At 42.4% G+C, this 14910-nt stretch overlaps 1 protein-coding gene across 1 annotated transcript; it reads right to left on the bottom strand.

Moving 5' to 3' along the window:
* Positions 1-9097: 9097 nt before the first annotated feature.
* On the bottom strand, positions 9098-11298 carry LOC134212603 (nuclear distribution protein nudE homolog). The gene is made up of 2 exons (XM_062690605.1): positions 11064-11298; positions 9098-10994 (listed from the first exon to the last, which is right to left on the bottom strand). The coding sequence occupies exon 2, from the start codon at positions 10937-10939 to the stop codon at positions 9623-9625; it is 1317 nt and encodes a 438-aa protein (XP_062546589.1). The 5' UTR covers positions 10940-10994; positions 11064-11298; the 3' UTR covers positions 9098-9622.
* Positions 11299-14910: the final 3612 nt, after the last annotated feature.

Here is a 14910-nt window from a genome sequence, read left to right as displayed (position 1 = left end):
ATGGTGGGTTGACATCAAGGAAGGAGCGCCCAACAGAGCTCTGGTCCCCACAAGTCCCTATCTCACGCTTCCACGGGTCGTCCGATGATAAAAGACCGCCAGCTAAGGGTTGTGTACTTAGCTGGTAGTGCAGCCTGGGCACTGTTGTCCTTTGACATCAGCTAGAGTGAGAAGGTACGCCTCGAGCGTCTGTTCACCAGGAGGTGCGGCTCAAACAGCGTCTGCCTGGTACCCAGCGGCTGATTAACGAAATGCTGTATCGCGTCAGCTATACCTAAGGGGCAAGCCAGAGTAAACGCGACGTGCGATGCGACGCGACGCGACAGTGCAATTTGACAGCCTGTTGATAATGATTGTTATTCTTTTACGTGAGTCGCGTCGCGTCGCATCGCTCGTCGCGTTTACTCTGGCTTGCCCCTAAGGTGGCAGCCCCATCATCGCGATGTAGGTAACGCGACCCCGGTAAGGTAGCTTACTGAAGCCTCTCAAATACCACGAAAAATGGAGATAGAAGAAAAAGAGAACGTTATTTTTGGCAACCGACCCGGCAACGAAATAAGGGCTATGATTGGAAACTCGGTACCTGGAATGTCAGGACCCTAAATGAACCTGGACGAGTGAGCCTTCTGGCTCGTGAACTGCAGAAGGTTGGAGTGAACGTGGCTGCTATTCAAGAAGTCCGATGGCCTAGATCCGGAGAACGTGAATTCCGAGCCGTGGACCCCACGACCAATACTGCATTCAAGTATAACATCTATCACAGCGGCGGTGAAAAAGCAGAGCATGGAGTTGGTTTCGTAGTGATGGGCAAGCAGATGAAGCGAGTGATGCGGTGGAAACCCATTAGCGAACGAATCTGTGTGTTGAGGATACGGGGCAAATTCTTCAATTACAGCCTAATCAACGTTTACGCACCGACAAACGATAAATCCGACGACGTGAAGGACACGTTTATGAATGTCTTGATAAAGCCTATGGAGAGTGCCCAAAGCATGACGTGAAAATTGTTATCGGAGACGCTAACGCTCAGGTCGGTAGAGAGGACTTTTTCCGTCCCATAATCGGTAGGGAGAGCCTTCACTCCGCTACCAATGACAACGGCCTACGGCTAGTAAATTTCGATGCTGCCAGAGGATGGCCATCAGTAGCAACTTTGCACGAGAGAATACCCGAAAGCACACTTGGAGACTCCCAAATGGTGAAACTTGCAACAAGATAGACCATGTTTTGGTGGAGGGGCGCCATTTCTCGGATGTTATCGATGTACGGACATTCAGAGGTCCGTACATTGACTCTGATCACTACCCCGTTGTCAATAAAATTCGATCACGGTTGTCAACTGTATCGAACGAAAGATCACAGCGAACGATGCGTTACAATATCCAACGATTGGCGGCGGAAGGAGTATCGGCTGAGTACCGCCAGAAGCTCGACGAACGGATAAGTGCAATCAACGTTAGCGACAACATCAACGATCTATGGAGTCGATCCATGGAGCGGTGAGCACAACAGCACGAGAAGTGGTAGGCACTGCACAGAGGCGACCCAGGACGGGTTGGTTCGATGTGGAGTGTCAGAGAGTGACAGACGAGAAGAACGTTGCCAGAAGCCGGATGTTGGTGTCAGGTACCCGATCGAATAGAGATCGGTACAAGGAAGCAAGAGCAGCCGAAAAACGAACCCACCGCAGGAAGAAAAAAGAGTACGAAGAACAAGTTATTAGTGAGGCGCAGGAAAAAATGGAGCAGAACGATATGCGGAGGTTTTATGAGTCTGTCAATGGCGTGCGGAGAAAGACTGCGCCATCTCCCGTCATGTGCAACGACCAACAAGGGAATTTGCTGACAGATAAAACTGAAGTGGCTGCCAGGTGGAAACAACACTTCGAGACTTTGTTGAATGGAGGAAGTGACGGTGCATCGGTGAACAGAATAAATATTAGCGACGATGGACAAGCTGTGGAGTCACCTACACTAGATGAGGTTAAAAAAGCTGTCAAAGAGCTGAAAACAATAAGGCTGCGGGAAGGACCAGCTCCCGGCTGAACTTCTCAAACATGGCAGTGAGCAGCTTTATGAAGTTCTGCACCATATTATGTCGAAAATATGGGAAGACGAGGAAATGCCTGCTAGCTGGTTGGACGGCCTCATTTGCCCTCTCTTTAAGAAAGGGCACAGACTGGAGTGCGCCAATTACCGAGGAATAACCTCCTTAATTCGGCGTACAAAATTATGTCCCGTATTCTGTTCAACAGATTGAGACCGCTTGAAGAGTCCTTCGTCGGCGAATACCAAGCAGGTTTTCGTGAGGGCCGATCAACGACGGATCAAATGTTTACCCTGAGACAAATCCTTGATAAATTCCGGGAGTACAACTTGCAGACACATCATCTGTTTATTGATTTCAAGGCGGCGTACGATTCAGTGAAACGGAATGAATTATGGCAAATTATGCTTGAACATGGTTTTCCGGCGAAACTGATACGGCTAATTCGTATAACGTTGGACGGATCGAAATCAAGTGTAAGGGTTGCGGATGAAATATCGACGTCATTTGTTACCTTAGATGGATTAAAGCAGGGTGATGCACTCTCGAACCTACTGTTCAATATAGCGCTCGAGGGAGCGATTAGGAGATCTGGTGTGCAAAGAAGCGGTACCATTATTACAAAATCGCATATGCTCCTGGGATTTGCGGACGATATCGATATTATCGGAATTGATCGCCGTGCCGTGGAAGAGGCTTTTGCGCCTTTTAAGAGGGAGACAGCGAGGATTGGACTCACGATCAATACCAGCAAAACGAAGTACATGGCCGCTGGCAATCAACGTGGGTTCATTAGTGGTGGTGGTAGCGAAATAGTGCTGGATGGTGAAAAATTTGAAGTGGTAGAAGAATTTGTGTATTTTGGAAGATTAGTGACGTGCGATAATGATGTTACCCGCAAGGTGAAAAGGCGTATTGCAGCTGCAAATAGGGCTTATTACGGACTTCGTAACCAGCTTAAGTCCCGTAGTCTGCAAACGAAAACAAAACTCGCGCTGTATACTACTCTGATACTTCCGGTGGCTTTATACGGTCATGAGACATGGACGTTAAAAGAGGCTGATCAGAGAGCTCTCGGAGTGTTTGAGCGTAAGGTGCTGCGGACAATACTCGGCGGTAAACAGGAGAACGGTATCTGGCGGCGTCGCATGAATCACGAATTGTACCAGGTGTATAAAGGGCTGGATATTATTAAGCTTATACAACACGGCAGACTACGGTGGGCTGGTCACGTTGTTCGTATGCCGGAAGAACGTCAAGCGAAGATAATACTTAGTAGAGAACCCGGAAGAGGCCGCAGGCTTCGTGGAAGGCCACGTACACGATAGCTTTTGCAGTTGAAGAGGACCTGAGGGCGCTCAATGTTCAGGGCGACTGGAAGCGATTGGCCCAGGATCGAGTCCAGTGGAGAAGGATACTCCATTCGGCGTAGGTTCATCGAAGAGCTGTAGCCCATCAAGTATCAAGTAAGACATGATTTCAAATATGTCTCGATAATATGTTCGGTGTTTTAATGGCTGTTGATTTCAAGATGGACCATACCGAATGATAAATTCAATCCAAATCGGGTGAGTAGGAAGGAAGGCAATTCCTTTTTGTTCGGAAAACCGGAAAAAAAGAATTCACAAAGACTTATTTTTTTATACATGAAATGACGCTCAGTGTTCTCAGAATATACATCTGTTACAGCCTGCTGAGTTGTTATGCCCATAAAGCTACCGATTCAGTCCATTATTGTCTGTTTTTGGTTTGTAGAAGCAAACTATCAAAATCTGTACGGATAATTTGCAGACACCCTGTAGGTATCACTTGAAAAACCTTGAAAATAAGAGCTACAGTGTACTTTTATCAGAAAACTTACGTTGCCTGTGCTCTGGGGTCATATTGACTAAAACACTGGGTTCATATTCATATAACTTTTTTACGGTTTGGCCAATTTCGGATTTTTGGGCAGGACGTTACCTAATATTGATCATAGGTGGTCGGGTACCTCACGGGGAGGAGTTTTCGTGAAAAAGAGTACAAAAACATTGATTTTTTAGGGTTATTTTGTTTTTATCTGAAAATCATACCCATTTTAAACTGCACATTTTCAAAAAGGTTATGCAGGAAGGCGTGTGCTTTGACATGAGGCATTGACTAGTTTAGAACTTGGCCGCTAGGTGGTGGTATATATGAAATCATTATTTTAAAGTAGCTCAGGATATTCTGATATATCGAATTTTCTACATTGTAAATAATCCTATCGCACAAATTTGTTAAAATTATGTATACAGCCAAGTTTATCTGGTGATAATGGACTATGTCGAGACGAAAAAAAAAATTAGGAATTTTTCAATTAGGCGGCGGTAGTGTGCTTGCAATATTCTTGCATGCGTGAAATATTGCTCTAGCTTTAGATCCTTCGTACATACACCCAAGTTGTATTCAGCAAAAATGTTCAGGATGTTCAGAACTGCAAAGCGATGCTCAGTGGCGCAGGCGCTAATTAGCAGTTATGTTATTGTGGTGGTTATTATGTTCTTCGTCATTCTAGAAATACCTGGAGTTAAGGCCTTTGATTCTACACGTGTAACCAGAAAAAAGACAGAAAACAAACTTGAGTCTACTACCACAACATCCATGTGTGGCAAAAATACATCAGATCTAAGGGTGAGTCCGTAGCTTGGACTTGGACGATAATCAGCCGCTTCTAACATGCTATTGTGAGCCGCTCCTAACATAGAGAGCAGAGGCTCAGTAAGATTTGAGGAGAGAGAGCAAACCCCTCCCTTCCCTTTCAGCATACGACCATAGTTCCCACTGGGGTTGGTTACCCGACCTTTCCTAAGGTTGCTCGTATCCCTGCCAGCAACACGAGGAGGTAGATCGGAATTGCTGGGTAAGAAGCTAAGGACCGCGAGGTGGGGTCTATTTTATCCCTTCAGGTACGCGAAGTACCAATAATGGTACGCTTTACCCGATTTTCCGATTTTCGCGATGTGAACGATGGATAGTTCCCCCAACAGTTAATGCAACTCGTGGTTCATTCGCCTCCTCTATGTACCGTCTTCCATCTGCCCCCGCCATACTTACATACTTAGGGGTCCTGTACACCTCCGGTTGTGCAAAGGGCCAACTTGAAAGATCTCCATCCTGAGCGATGTCCAGCTATCGCTTTAACCTGTTGCCAGGTTAGATTTCGGTCGACTTCTTTTATTTCTTTATTGAAGCTTCGCCGCCATGAGCATCTGGGTCTGCCTCTGCCCCGCCATACATGGTACGTAACACTTTTCGACTTTTCTTTCGAAAATTGGCAGTATTTTTGTATCCGTAGCGAACTCTCGGTCTTAACATGATAGAGTATCTTGATGTCAAAGTTTACTCATTTTATTTTCATTTCATTTCTCATGGTCAATTATCATCTCAAACACCTCGTAAATGGTCGTAATCTGAATAGGCTACAATAGCCATACCTCGAGGCCATTTGGCAAAACGACTATTTGGCATAATCGTTGAAAAGATGTATCAATAACAACGGGCCGTTTGGCATAACGACCATTTGGCACAAAGGACGAAAATCTTCGTTTTACTATCAGTTGCATCGATGCTCAGTAGGCAGCTTCGTAATTGATTCGTGTTTGTTTTGATCAGACGCTCGGCAGGCACGAACATCTCGCAGCATGCTGTCAAACTTCCATACCCAATTTTTATCGCCGGATCCTCAATAGCCGATTGATAATCGAGCGAATATCTACCGGGGCTGAAATGAATATTTTGAATTGCGGTTGATTTGTACCGATAAATGATGATTATTTTACTTTATATACTAAACAGATGCATATATTTTAGGAATCTGACTTCAAAATGTTGAATCCATACACCGCAGTAGGAAATGATATTCATATTTTGAGATTTCAAATTGAATATCAATGTGCCAAGCTGAATATTCATTTTGACACACGCTCATTTTTTTCTACTCAATAGTGAGTAGTTTTGTATTGCCGTCTCTTTTTTTCCCATACAGAAATTTTACTCACTTTTTATTAAAAGTGGAACCACTCAAGATCTGGGTAGTTCCACTTTTTTTCAAAAAGTGAGTAAAATTTCTGTGGGAAAAAAAGAGACAGCAATAAAAAACTACTCACCGGTGAGTAAAATCAAAATGAGCGTGCACTGCACAAAACAACGCTGACATCGAGAGTCGTCGCTTGCTGCTGTTCGTGCACATGCCGTCCTATTCATTCGCACATTCAAATTCGGGAAGGACTAGCAACTTGATTATGTGTTGGATGTCAGCTGTTTGAGTGTAGTTGAAATGACTTTTTCTGTCCCTGGGCACAATGCCCACAAGTTAATCGCATGAATATATGATTTCAATGTTTAGAAGTATGTGGTTGCCCGGAATAAGCCAAAAGAGTAGACGACTCTTTAGTAGACGACTTTTAAAAGAACGAATTTGCCCTGAATATGGTAAAAGAGTAGATTATCCTTTTTTTCAAGTACGCATTTGCCCGACATAAGGCAAGTGTAGATAATCCACCTAGCGGTGTTGGTGCCTTTCTCCTGCAAAAAAGTACTAAAAAATATGAGTGAGTGTTTTTAGCGTGTTTTGCGCATAGAATATAGTATTTTGGCCATAACTTCTGATCCCATAGTCTAATCTGGCCAATTTTCAATAGCAAACAATGGGACAGGATTTCCCATCGAATGTTGCGAGTAATTCGGCCAATGCTAAGTTCTAAAAAGTGTGTCTACAAAATGTTGTACACATACACACACACACATACATACATACACACAAACAGACATCACCTCAATTCGTCGAGCTGAGTCGATTGGTATATAACACTATGGGTCTCCGAGCCTTTACGTATACTTAGTATACGAGAAAGGCAAAAATAAAGAATAAAGAATAAAGAATAAAAAATAAAGAATAAAGAATAAAAATTGCACAGAAAAGAAGGAAGGAGGAAATAAAGTAAAGGAGAAGGAAGAGGAGAGAAAGAAGACGGAAGAAGGGAGAAAGGAAAAGATGAAAGATTGAAGAAATAACATGGAAGAAGGTAGAAGGAAAAAGTAAGATAAAGATGGAAGAAGGAATAATGATGAAGCAAGAAGAAACAAGGAAAAAGGAAGAAGAAAATAAAAGAAGGGAAAGAGAAGACGAAAGAAGGGAGAAAGAAAAAGATGAAAGATTGAAGAAAAAATATAGAAGAAAGAAGAAGGAAAAGGTAAGATAAAGATGGAAGAAGGAATAATGATGAAGCAAGAAGAAATAAGGAAGAATGAAGACAGAAGAAGGAATGATAAGGATGGAAGAAACAAGGAAAAAGGAAGAAGAAAATGAAAGAAGGGAAAGAGAAGACGGAAGAAGAAGGGCGAAGGAAAAAGATGAAAGATTTTAGAAAAAATATAGAAGAAAGAAGAAGGAAAAAGAAAGATAAATATGGAAGAAGGAATAATGATTAAGCATGAAGAAACAAGGAAGAAGAAATAAAGAAAAAGGAACAAAAATGAAGAAAAAAGAAAAGGAAACGGTAGAAGATAGAAGAAGGAAAAGGAAAAAGGAAGGAAAATGAAGGAATAAAAAAAACAGATGAAGAAACAAGGGACAAGGAAGCAGGAAGAAAAGAACGAAGAGGGAAGAGGGAAGGACGAAAAAAAAAGAGAAGGAAAAAAAGGTTGAAAGAAGGAAGAAGGTAGAATGAAGAAAAATAGAGAAAAAGGAATAAGGAAAAAGAAAGAAGAAAGGGAAAGCAGGAAGAGGAAAGAAGACCAAAAGGGAGAGAAAACAAGGACATGGAAGAAGGAAGAATGAAGAAGAAAAAAAGAAGGAAGAAAGAGAACAAAGAAAAATGAAGGAAGAAGAAACCAGAAAAAAAGAAGTAGGAAGAACAAAGAAAGAACAAGAGAAGTAGAAAAAGGAAGAAGGAAATAGGAAAAAGGAAGGATGAATTAAGAAGGAAGAGCTATGGAGTAAGAACTAAGAAGAAAGGTAGAACGAAGAAGGAACTAACAAGGGTTGAAAAAGAAAGAAGGAAAAAAATGAGAAAAATGAAATAAAAAAGAAGTAGGAAGAAAAAAGGGAGAAGAAAGAAGGAATAATAAAGAAGGAAAAAGAAGAAGGAAAAAGAGAAGAATAAAGAATAAATAATAAAAAATAAGAAAGTATTTTTGACAAGAATCATAAACCAAATACAAGAATCAAGAACAATAAAGTCTTGTTCCTACTACTAAAAAATTAGAATTCCGTATAAAAATTGAAAGACAACAAGAAGTCGCAAGCAGGTTACGGATCATTTTAGTTTGTGTCCCTATTAACGTCAAATGCGTCAAATTAACGTCAATTTTTATTTTTTATTTTTTAAATTCACTAAAAATCACGATTTTTCAGCCTTTTGTTATTTCAGTCTTATGTGAGATTTTTACTTTTTCATCCTTTCGTGTTCAGCCATATGAGTTTTCAACCTTGTGTGATTCAGCCTTTCGTGCCAGACCCCTAAGATTTTGTGACAGTACATATACTAGGTTTACAAAAAAGCCTGAAAAAGAGGGGTTCTGAAAATCAAGAAAAGTGGTGGACGTCATATTTGATTCGCCCCTAAGGTTTTTCTCATTTCACTTTGTTTTCACTGTGAAGTGGAATCCGCAATAAGGCCCGCAAAAAATATTCGAACGAATCGGTCGTCCGTAAACGAATCTGGCGGTATTCCTTGAGCATAACAGCAAATTGAATCTGTTCAAGTGATATTATTTTAAAACTAATAATATTGGTGGGCTTGTTCATTGAAAAACTAGATCGTTTTTTCTTGGTTAGATTGTTCTTCCAATAAATATTTTTATTTAGCATTTCTTTCTAAATTACACTGTCATTTTATCAGCAGGACAACTAGCTTTGTTGGTTGCTTCACAATCAGCTCGGTTTTTAGATTTAATCTAAACGTCTAAGTATTGTTATTATATCGGATTTCATGTTTTGCACTTGACATTGCTATTTTAGGTATTTAACCGTTTTGCTTCACTCCAATGAAGTTGCGTTCGAAAGCGAGAGAATGTAAGATGTGTGCTATTATTCAAATTGCATATTATTTATTGGTTTGACAGCGATTGTGTTTCTAGAATTTATGAGTGAGTCTAAGGACTGCATACAAAGTGAACACTTTTATAAAAGTGCATTTGTTACATTTATTTCAATCGGGTTCCATTTTTGTATAACTGCATCCGTGATTACATTTTTTATTGATATATAACTTTTTGAAAAATATAAACAAATGTTTATTTCATAAAAAATAGAATTTATCGTATTCAAAAAAAAGTATTTAAAATGTAAAGGCGCTGCTAATTAGCACTAGAACGGTCAAAATGAACAGACATGATTTTGAATTCGATCTACGTTTCAAAACACAGAATTTAAACAAATCGTTGCGTTTGCATGTTGCTGTCTTATAACATTGTCTTCTACCTCTCTGTGCCCTTTTTCTGGTACGCCTATGTACAAACACACCTTGAAGATACTTATAAAAATGTAGCCATTAAATTAAATAATTTAATTTAAAAAGTACGCATAAAAGGGTCTAAGAGGATCGTTTTTAACTTATTTGTTAGTTCGTAACTCGGTTTTCGCCTGAAGTAACATCTGTTGAGAGGAGGTTTGCGTCCCGATGGTGGCCATACCGGGCTGGTAAGAGTGCAGCTGAACGTTGCAACAGCTGTCGCCACTGCCAAGGGAATTCAATGAGACAGTGCTGTCGGCAGGAAGGCCAGATGCACTTAAGCCATCTCCACCACTTGCAGCTGGCGGTATAGCGAGATGATGGTGGGAATGTTGCAAGCTGTGATTATTCAACTGATTGTGGCTGTGCCGGTGGCTTCCACTCGAAGCCAGATTCGTCCGAGAGGATGGTTTGCGTATTTTCCAAGCCTTTAGCTTAGCTTCCATGTTATCCAACCGTCGAAGTAGGTCTGCCACAATACTTAGAGTAGAAACACGGTCGCTTGGAGCCATTGGGGCGTTCAGTACACTGGAAACCAAAGCAGAACTACTGTTGATGTTACCATTTCGCTCTATGATCATTTTTTGTTGCAGTGAACTATCTTCAATTTGATTGCTTCCATTGTCTATGGATCCAAGTGTAGATTCCAAGTCGAGTTTGCTAGTCGAATTCGTTAGGGCTACAATGTTTGAGTCTGTCTTCTTGACGTTGATATTGTTATTTATATTTTCCAGCTTATTGCTACAGAGGCTAATATTTGCGGTGGTATTGGAATTGGGTAAATCGGCTTTAGGTTCGGTGGTCACCTCTTGTATTTTATCTTCCGATATGACACCAGTGTGAGTGTCACTAACTTCACCATCTTCGTCACTCTTAGGTACGTGTCTTACTTTAAGCTCTTGTTTTAAATCTCGAGCCTCGTCCATAAGTCTCTGCAACTTTATTTGCATGCGTTCTTTTTCGTCCACCTCGAGTTCCAAGAGAGCATTCTTCTCATAAGCCTGATTCAGCATCGATTCGAATTCTGCAACACTTTCACTCGCCACACGGTTGGCACGCTCTAGATCATCATTCTTTTGCTCTAGTTCACGGATATAAACCTTAAATCTCTCATTTTCCTTGAACAAATGTTTGTAGTCCGCATCGATTTTGTTCGATTCGTTCTCACTGTTGGTCGCTTTTCGTTTATATGATTCACACTCAACCCGAAGCTGACCCATCAGCTGATTGAGATCACGGATCTTCTTTTCCTGTTGCTCAACAGTCATTTCCAGTTCCGCTTCCAGTTGCCGTGACTCCTCCGTAAAATCATCGAATTCCCTCTGAACATCGTTCCGCTCCTGACTTATTTTCAAACAACGCTCTTTCCAGTACAAACATTCCTCCTCGACGCTAGTAAAAAGGTTTTCCTGGTCCATTGCTGACAGAACCTTATTTACTTCCGATACTCTTCGGAACGGCTTACCGAATTTTCTACACAAGCAAAATGAAAACAATAAAATTGTGCAATTTCAATGCTACGTCGTAGAACAACAAACTTACATTCTGAAACTGATTCTTCCACCAGAGCAGGGTTATTCGATGCACCTATCCCGTCACGGTCACTTATATATTGTGAATATCTCGAAAATATAAATCTAGCACTGATGCAGCGTTGACAAAATTTTTAAATTAATGTGTATGTTTTCTGCATTTTCGTCACTTTTTTCGTTCAAAAAACAATCACGGAGAAAGTCACCAAACAGATCAAGAGCAAACACAAAAGATGACGGATTTGAAATGTCGATATAACACTTAAAACATAAAAGAGGTAAATTAGACTTCGAATAACACGGATAAAAACACGGAATAAAAAAAAGTATGGATGGGCCGTTCACAAATTACAATATGTTCAAACCAGGGATGCCAGGGGATATTTTTAAATGTCTTCACAGTCGAGTAAAAATGTCTTCAAATGTCTTCAATATCAAAATTAGGTATGATTAGCAGTGAAAAAATTTCAAAATCCAATAGGTTTGTAATTTGGCACGGCAAATGCTGGGTAAAGCGTACACTACTAAAATCCACACATATTTATTGGCAAAAATCCATAGATTTAACTTATGATGTATATCAGCGCACACATAACCATTCTCAACGCGAACTACTAATTGGATATATACCAAATACACTTTATGTGTGGTCTCGAATGAGCAATTATTCAATTTATGTGTGGTTCTATATCGATTATATTAGGGTGGAGTTATTGCAAAAATTTATAACGGCGACACATATATCTTATATAGATATTTTTGGCAGTGTACCATTGGTACTTCGCGTACCTGAAGGAATAAAATAGACCCCATCTCGCGGTCCTTAGCCTCTTACCCAGCAACTCCTATCCCTACCTCCCCGCGGTGCTGGCCGGGATACGAGCAACCTTAGGGAAGATCGGGTAACCAACCCCGGTGGGAACTATGGTCGTATGCTGACAGGGAAGGGGGGGTTTGCTCCTCTCCAGAGGTGCAAATCTTATTGAGCGTCTGTTCTCCATGTCAGGATCGGCTCACAACAGCGTCTGTTCTCCATGTTAGGGGCGGCTGATCATCGTCCGAGTGCCAGCGAGGGACTCTAAGTGAAACTGTGCACCATGGTCCACCGTCCACCATGGTCCGGAAATTTAGGGGGTTTGGTGTCAGGCCCTGCAAGCCAGCCTTTAAAAAATCTTAAGCAACGAACAATCAACAAGAGAGTACGGACCGGAACCATCGGCGAAGACCACTGCGACGAAAAGGGACTAGCGATTGGAAACTCGGTTCGTGGAACTGCAAATCTCTCAACTTCATCGGGAGCACACGCATACTCGCCGATGTGCTCAAGGACCGTGGATTCGGCATCGTAGCGCTGCAGGAGGTTTGTTGGAAGGGATCAATCTACCAGAGCTGCGGCAACACACACGAGCTGGGAACAGCTTTCATAGTGATGGGCGATATGCAAAGGCGCGTGATCGGGTGGTGGCCGATCAATGAAAGAATGTGCAAGTTGAGGATCAAAGGCCGGTTCTTCAACTTCAGCATAATCAACGTCCATAGCCCACACTCCGGAAGCACTGATGATGATAAGGACGCATTCTACGCGCAGCTGGAACGTGAGTACGACAGCTGCCCAAGCCACGACGTCAAAATCATCATAGGAGATTTGAACGCTCAGGTTGGCCAAGAGGAGGAGTTTAGACCGACTATTGGAAAGTTCAGCGCTCACCGGCTGACGAACGAAAACGGCCTACGACTAATTGATTTCGCCGCCTCCAAGAATATGGCCATTCGCAGCACCTACTTCCAACACAGCCTCCCGTATCGGTACACCTGGAGATCACCACTGCAGACAGAATCACAAATCGACTACGTTCTGATTGATGGACGGCACTTCTCCGACATTATCGACGTCAGGACATATCGTGGCGCTAACATCGACTCTGACCACTATCTGGTGATGGTTAAACTGCGCCCAACAAAACTATTTGTCATCAACAATGTTCGGTACCGACGACCGCCGCGGTACGACCTAGAGCGACTGAAGCAACCTGATGTCGCCACTGCATACGCGCAGCATCTCGAGGCAGCGTTGCCGGAAGAGGGTGAGCTCGATGGGGCCCCTCCTGAGGACTGCTGGAATACAGTCAAAGCAGCCATTAACGACGCAGCGGAGAACAACGTCGGGTATATGGGTCGAAGTCAACGGAACGATTGGTTCGACGAAGAGTGCAGACAGATTCTAGAGGAGAAGGATGCAGTGCGGGCGGTCGCGCTGCAGCAAGGTACCCGACAGAACGTGGAACGTTATAGACGGAAGCGGAGACAGCAGACCCGCCTTTTTCAGGAGAAGAAACGCCGCCTGAAAGAAGCGGAGTGCGAGGAGATGGAACAGCTGTGCCGTTCTCAAGATACACGCAAGTTCTATCAGAAGCTCAACGCATCCCGCAAAGGCTTCGTGCCGCGAGCCGAAATGTGCCGGGATATAAGGATGGGAGCATCTTGACGGACGAACGTGTGGTGATCGAAAGGTGGAAGCAGCACTACGAGGAACATCTGAATGGCGCTGAGAGTACACCCAAGCAACCATGAAGCTATATATGTTTGCAAATAATACAGCAATTAAAGTTGACTTAAAGTGGAAAAGGCCCTTCTACGACCGGAATAATGCCTAATTACTTTGATATGTTGAAATAAAGCATAAGTAATGTATCGCTATATTCGTAATGCTGAAGTTGTGTATCGTTGTCTGCCAGTTGATGATTAAATGCATCCTTACATCGATAAAACTGATCTAATGCCATTAGCATTTGGTATGCTGATTTGTGATTGATTAGATGCAATAATTAACGTTTGGTGGTTACTTGGGCAGGCAGTGAAAGTCAAGGCAGCGGAGGACATGACTTCGTCAGTTCAGCGGACGATGGAAGCCAACCAGCCCCCACCTTGAGGGAAGTTAAGGATGCCATTCAACAGCTAAAGACCAATAAAGCAGCTGGTAAGGATGGCATCGGAGCTGAGCTCATCAAGATGGGCCCGGAAAAGCTGGCCACGTGCCTGCACAAACTGATAGTCAGAATCTGGGAAACCGAACAGCTACCGGAGGAGTGGAAGGAAGGGGTTATATGCCCCATCTACAAGAAAGGCGACAAACTGGAATGTGAGAACTTTCGAGCGATCACCATCCTTAATGCCGCCTACAAAGTGATATCCCAGATCATCTTCCGTCGTCTGTCACCATTAGTGAACGAGTTCGTGGGAAGTTATCAAGCCGGCTTCGTTGACGGTCGCTCGACAACGGACCAGATCTTTACTGTACGGCAAATCCTTCAAAATGCCGTGAATCCAGCTTTACGCTAGCCATAAATCTGGAAAGGGGTGATTCAAACATGACAGATGCTGTGAACTTTTTTTTCGCTCGGCATCATAGTCACCGTTGAACTGAAGTATGTTTTGCAATCTGTCAAGATGTTCGAAATGCACATAATGCATTGGTATTTAAATTAATAATAAACGTAATAATAATTCTACCTTTTAGATTTTCTGTAGTCGAATTACAGATGTTGGGAAGCCGCAAGAACAAACTTATCGAGATGTAGCGTATATTCTTCGTTATTCGTCAGTCACCTGAGGAATCCTTTTTATTCTTACTTTACCAATGTTACGTCTCATTGATTCTTTGATAGTACACTCTACTTGTTGGAGAATGCATAGCAGAAAATCCACTAGAATTAAATCTGTAACTCCTAGCGAGCCCTTGCTAGACTTCTGATCGAAAAGAACTTACATACATCCATATTGGTCTTTCTTCGAATGATTCGTGTCGTTGGATTTCGATTAGGCAAATGAGTTGATGCTTTCTGCTGAATTGAATTAGC

Source organism: Armigeres subalbatus, chromosome 2 (genome assembly GCF_024139115.2).
Source record: "Armigeres subalbatus isolate Guangzhou_Male chromosome 2, GZ_Asu_2, whole genome shotgun sequence".
In the NCBI taxonomy this organism is placed as follows: domain Eukaryota; kingdom Metazoa; phylum Arthropoda; class Insecta; order Diptera; family Culicidae; genus Armigeres; species Armigeres subalbatus.
This window is presented reverse-complemented; position numbering and strand designations above follow the sequence as displayed.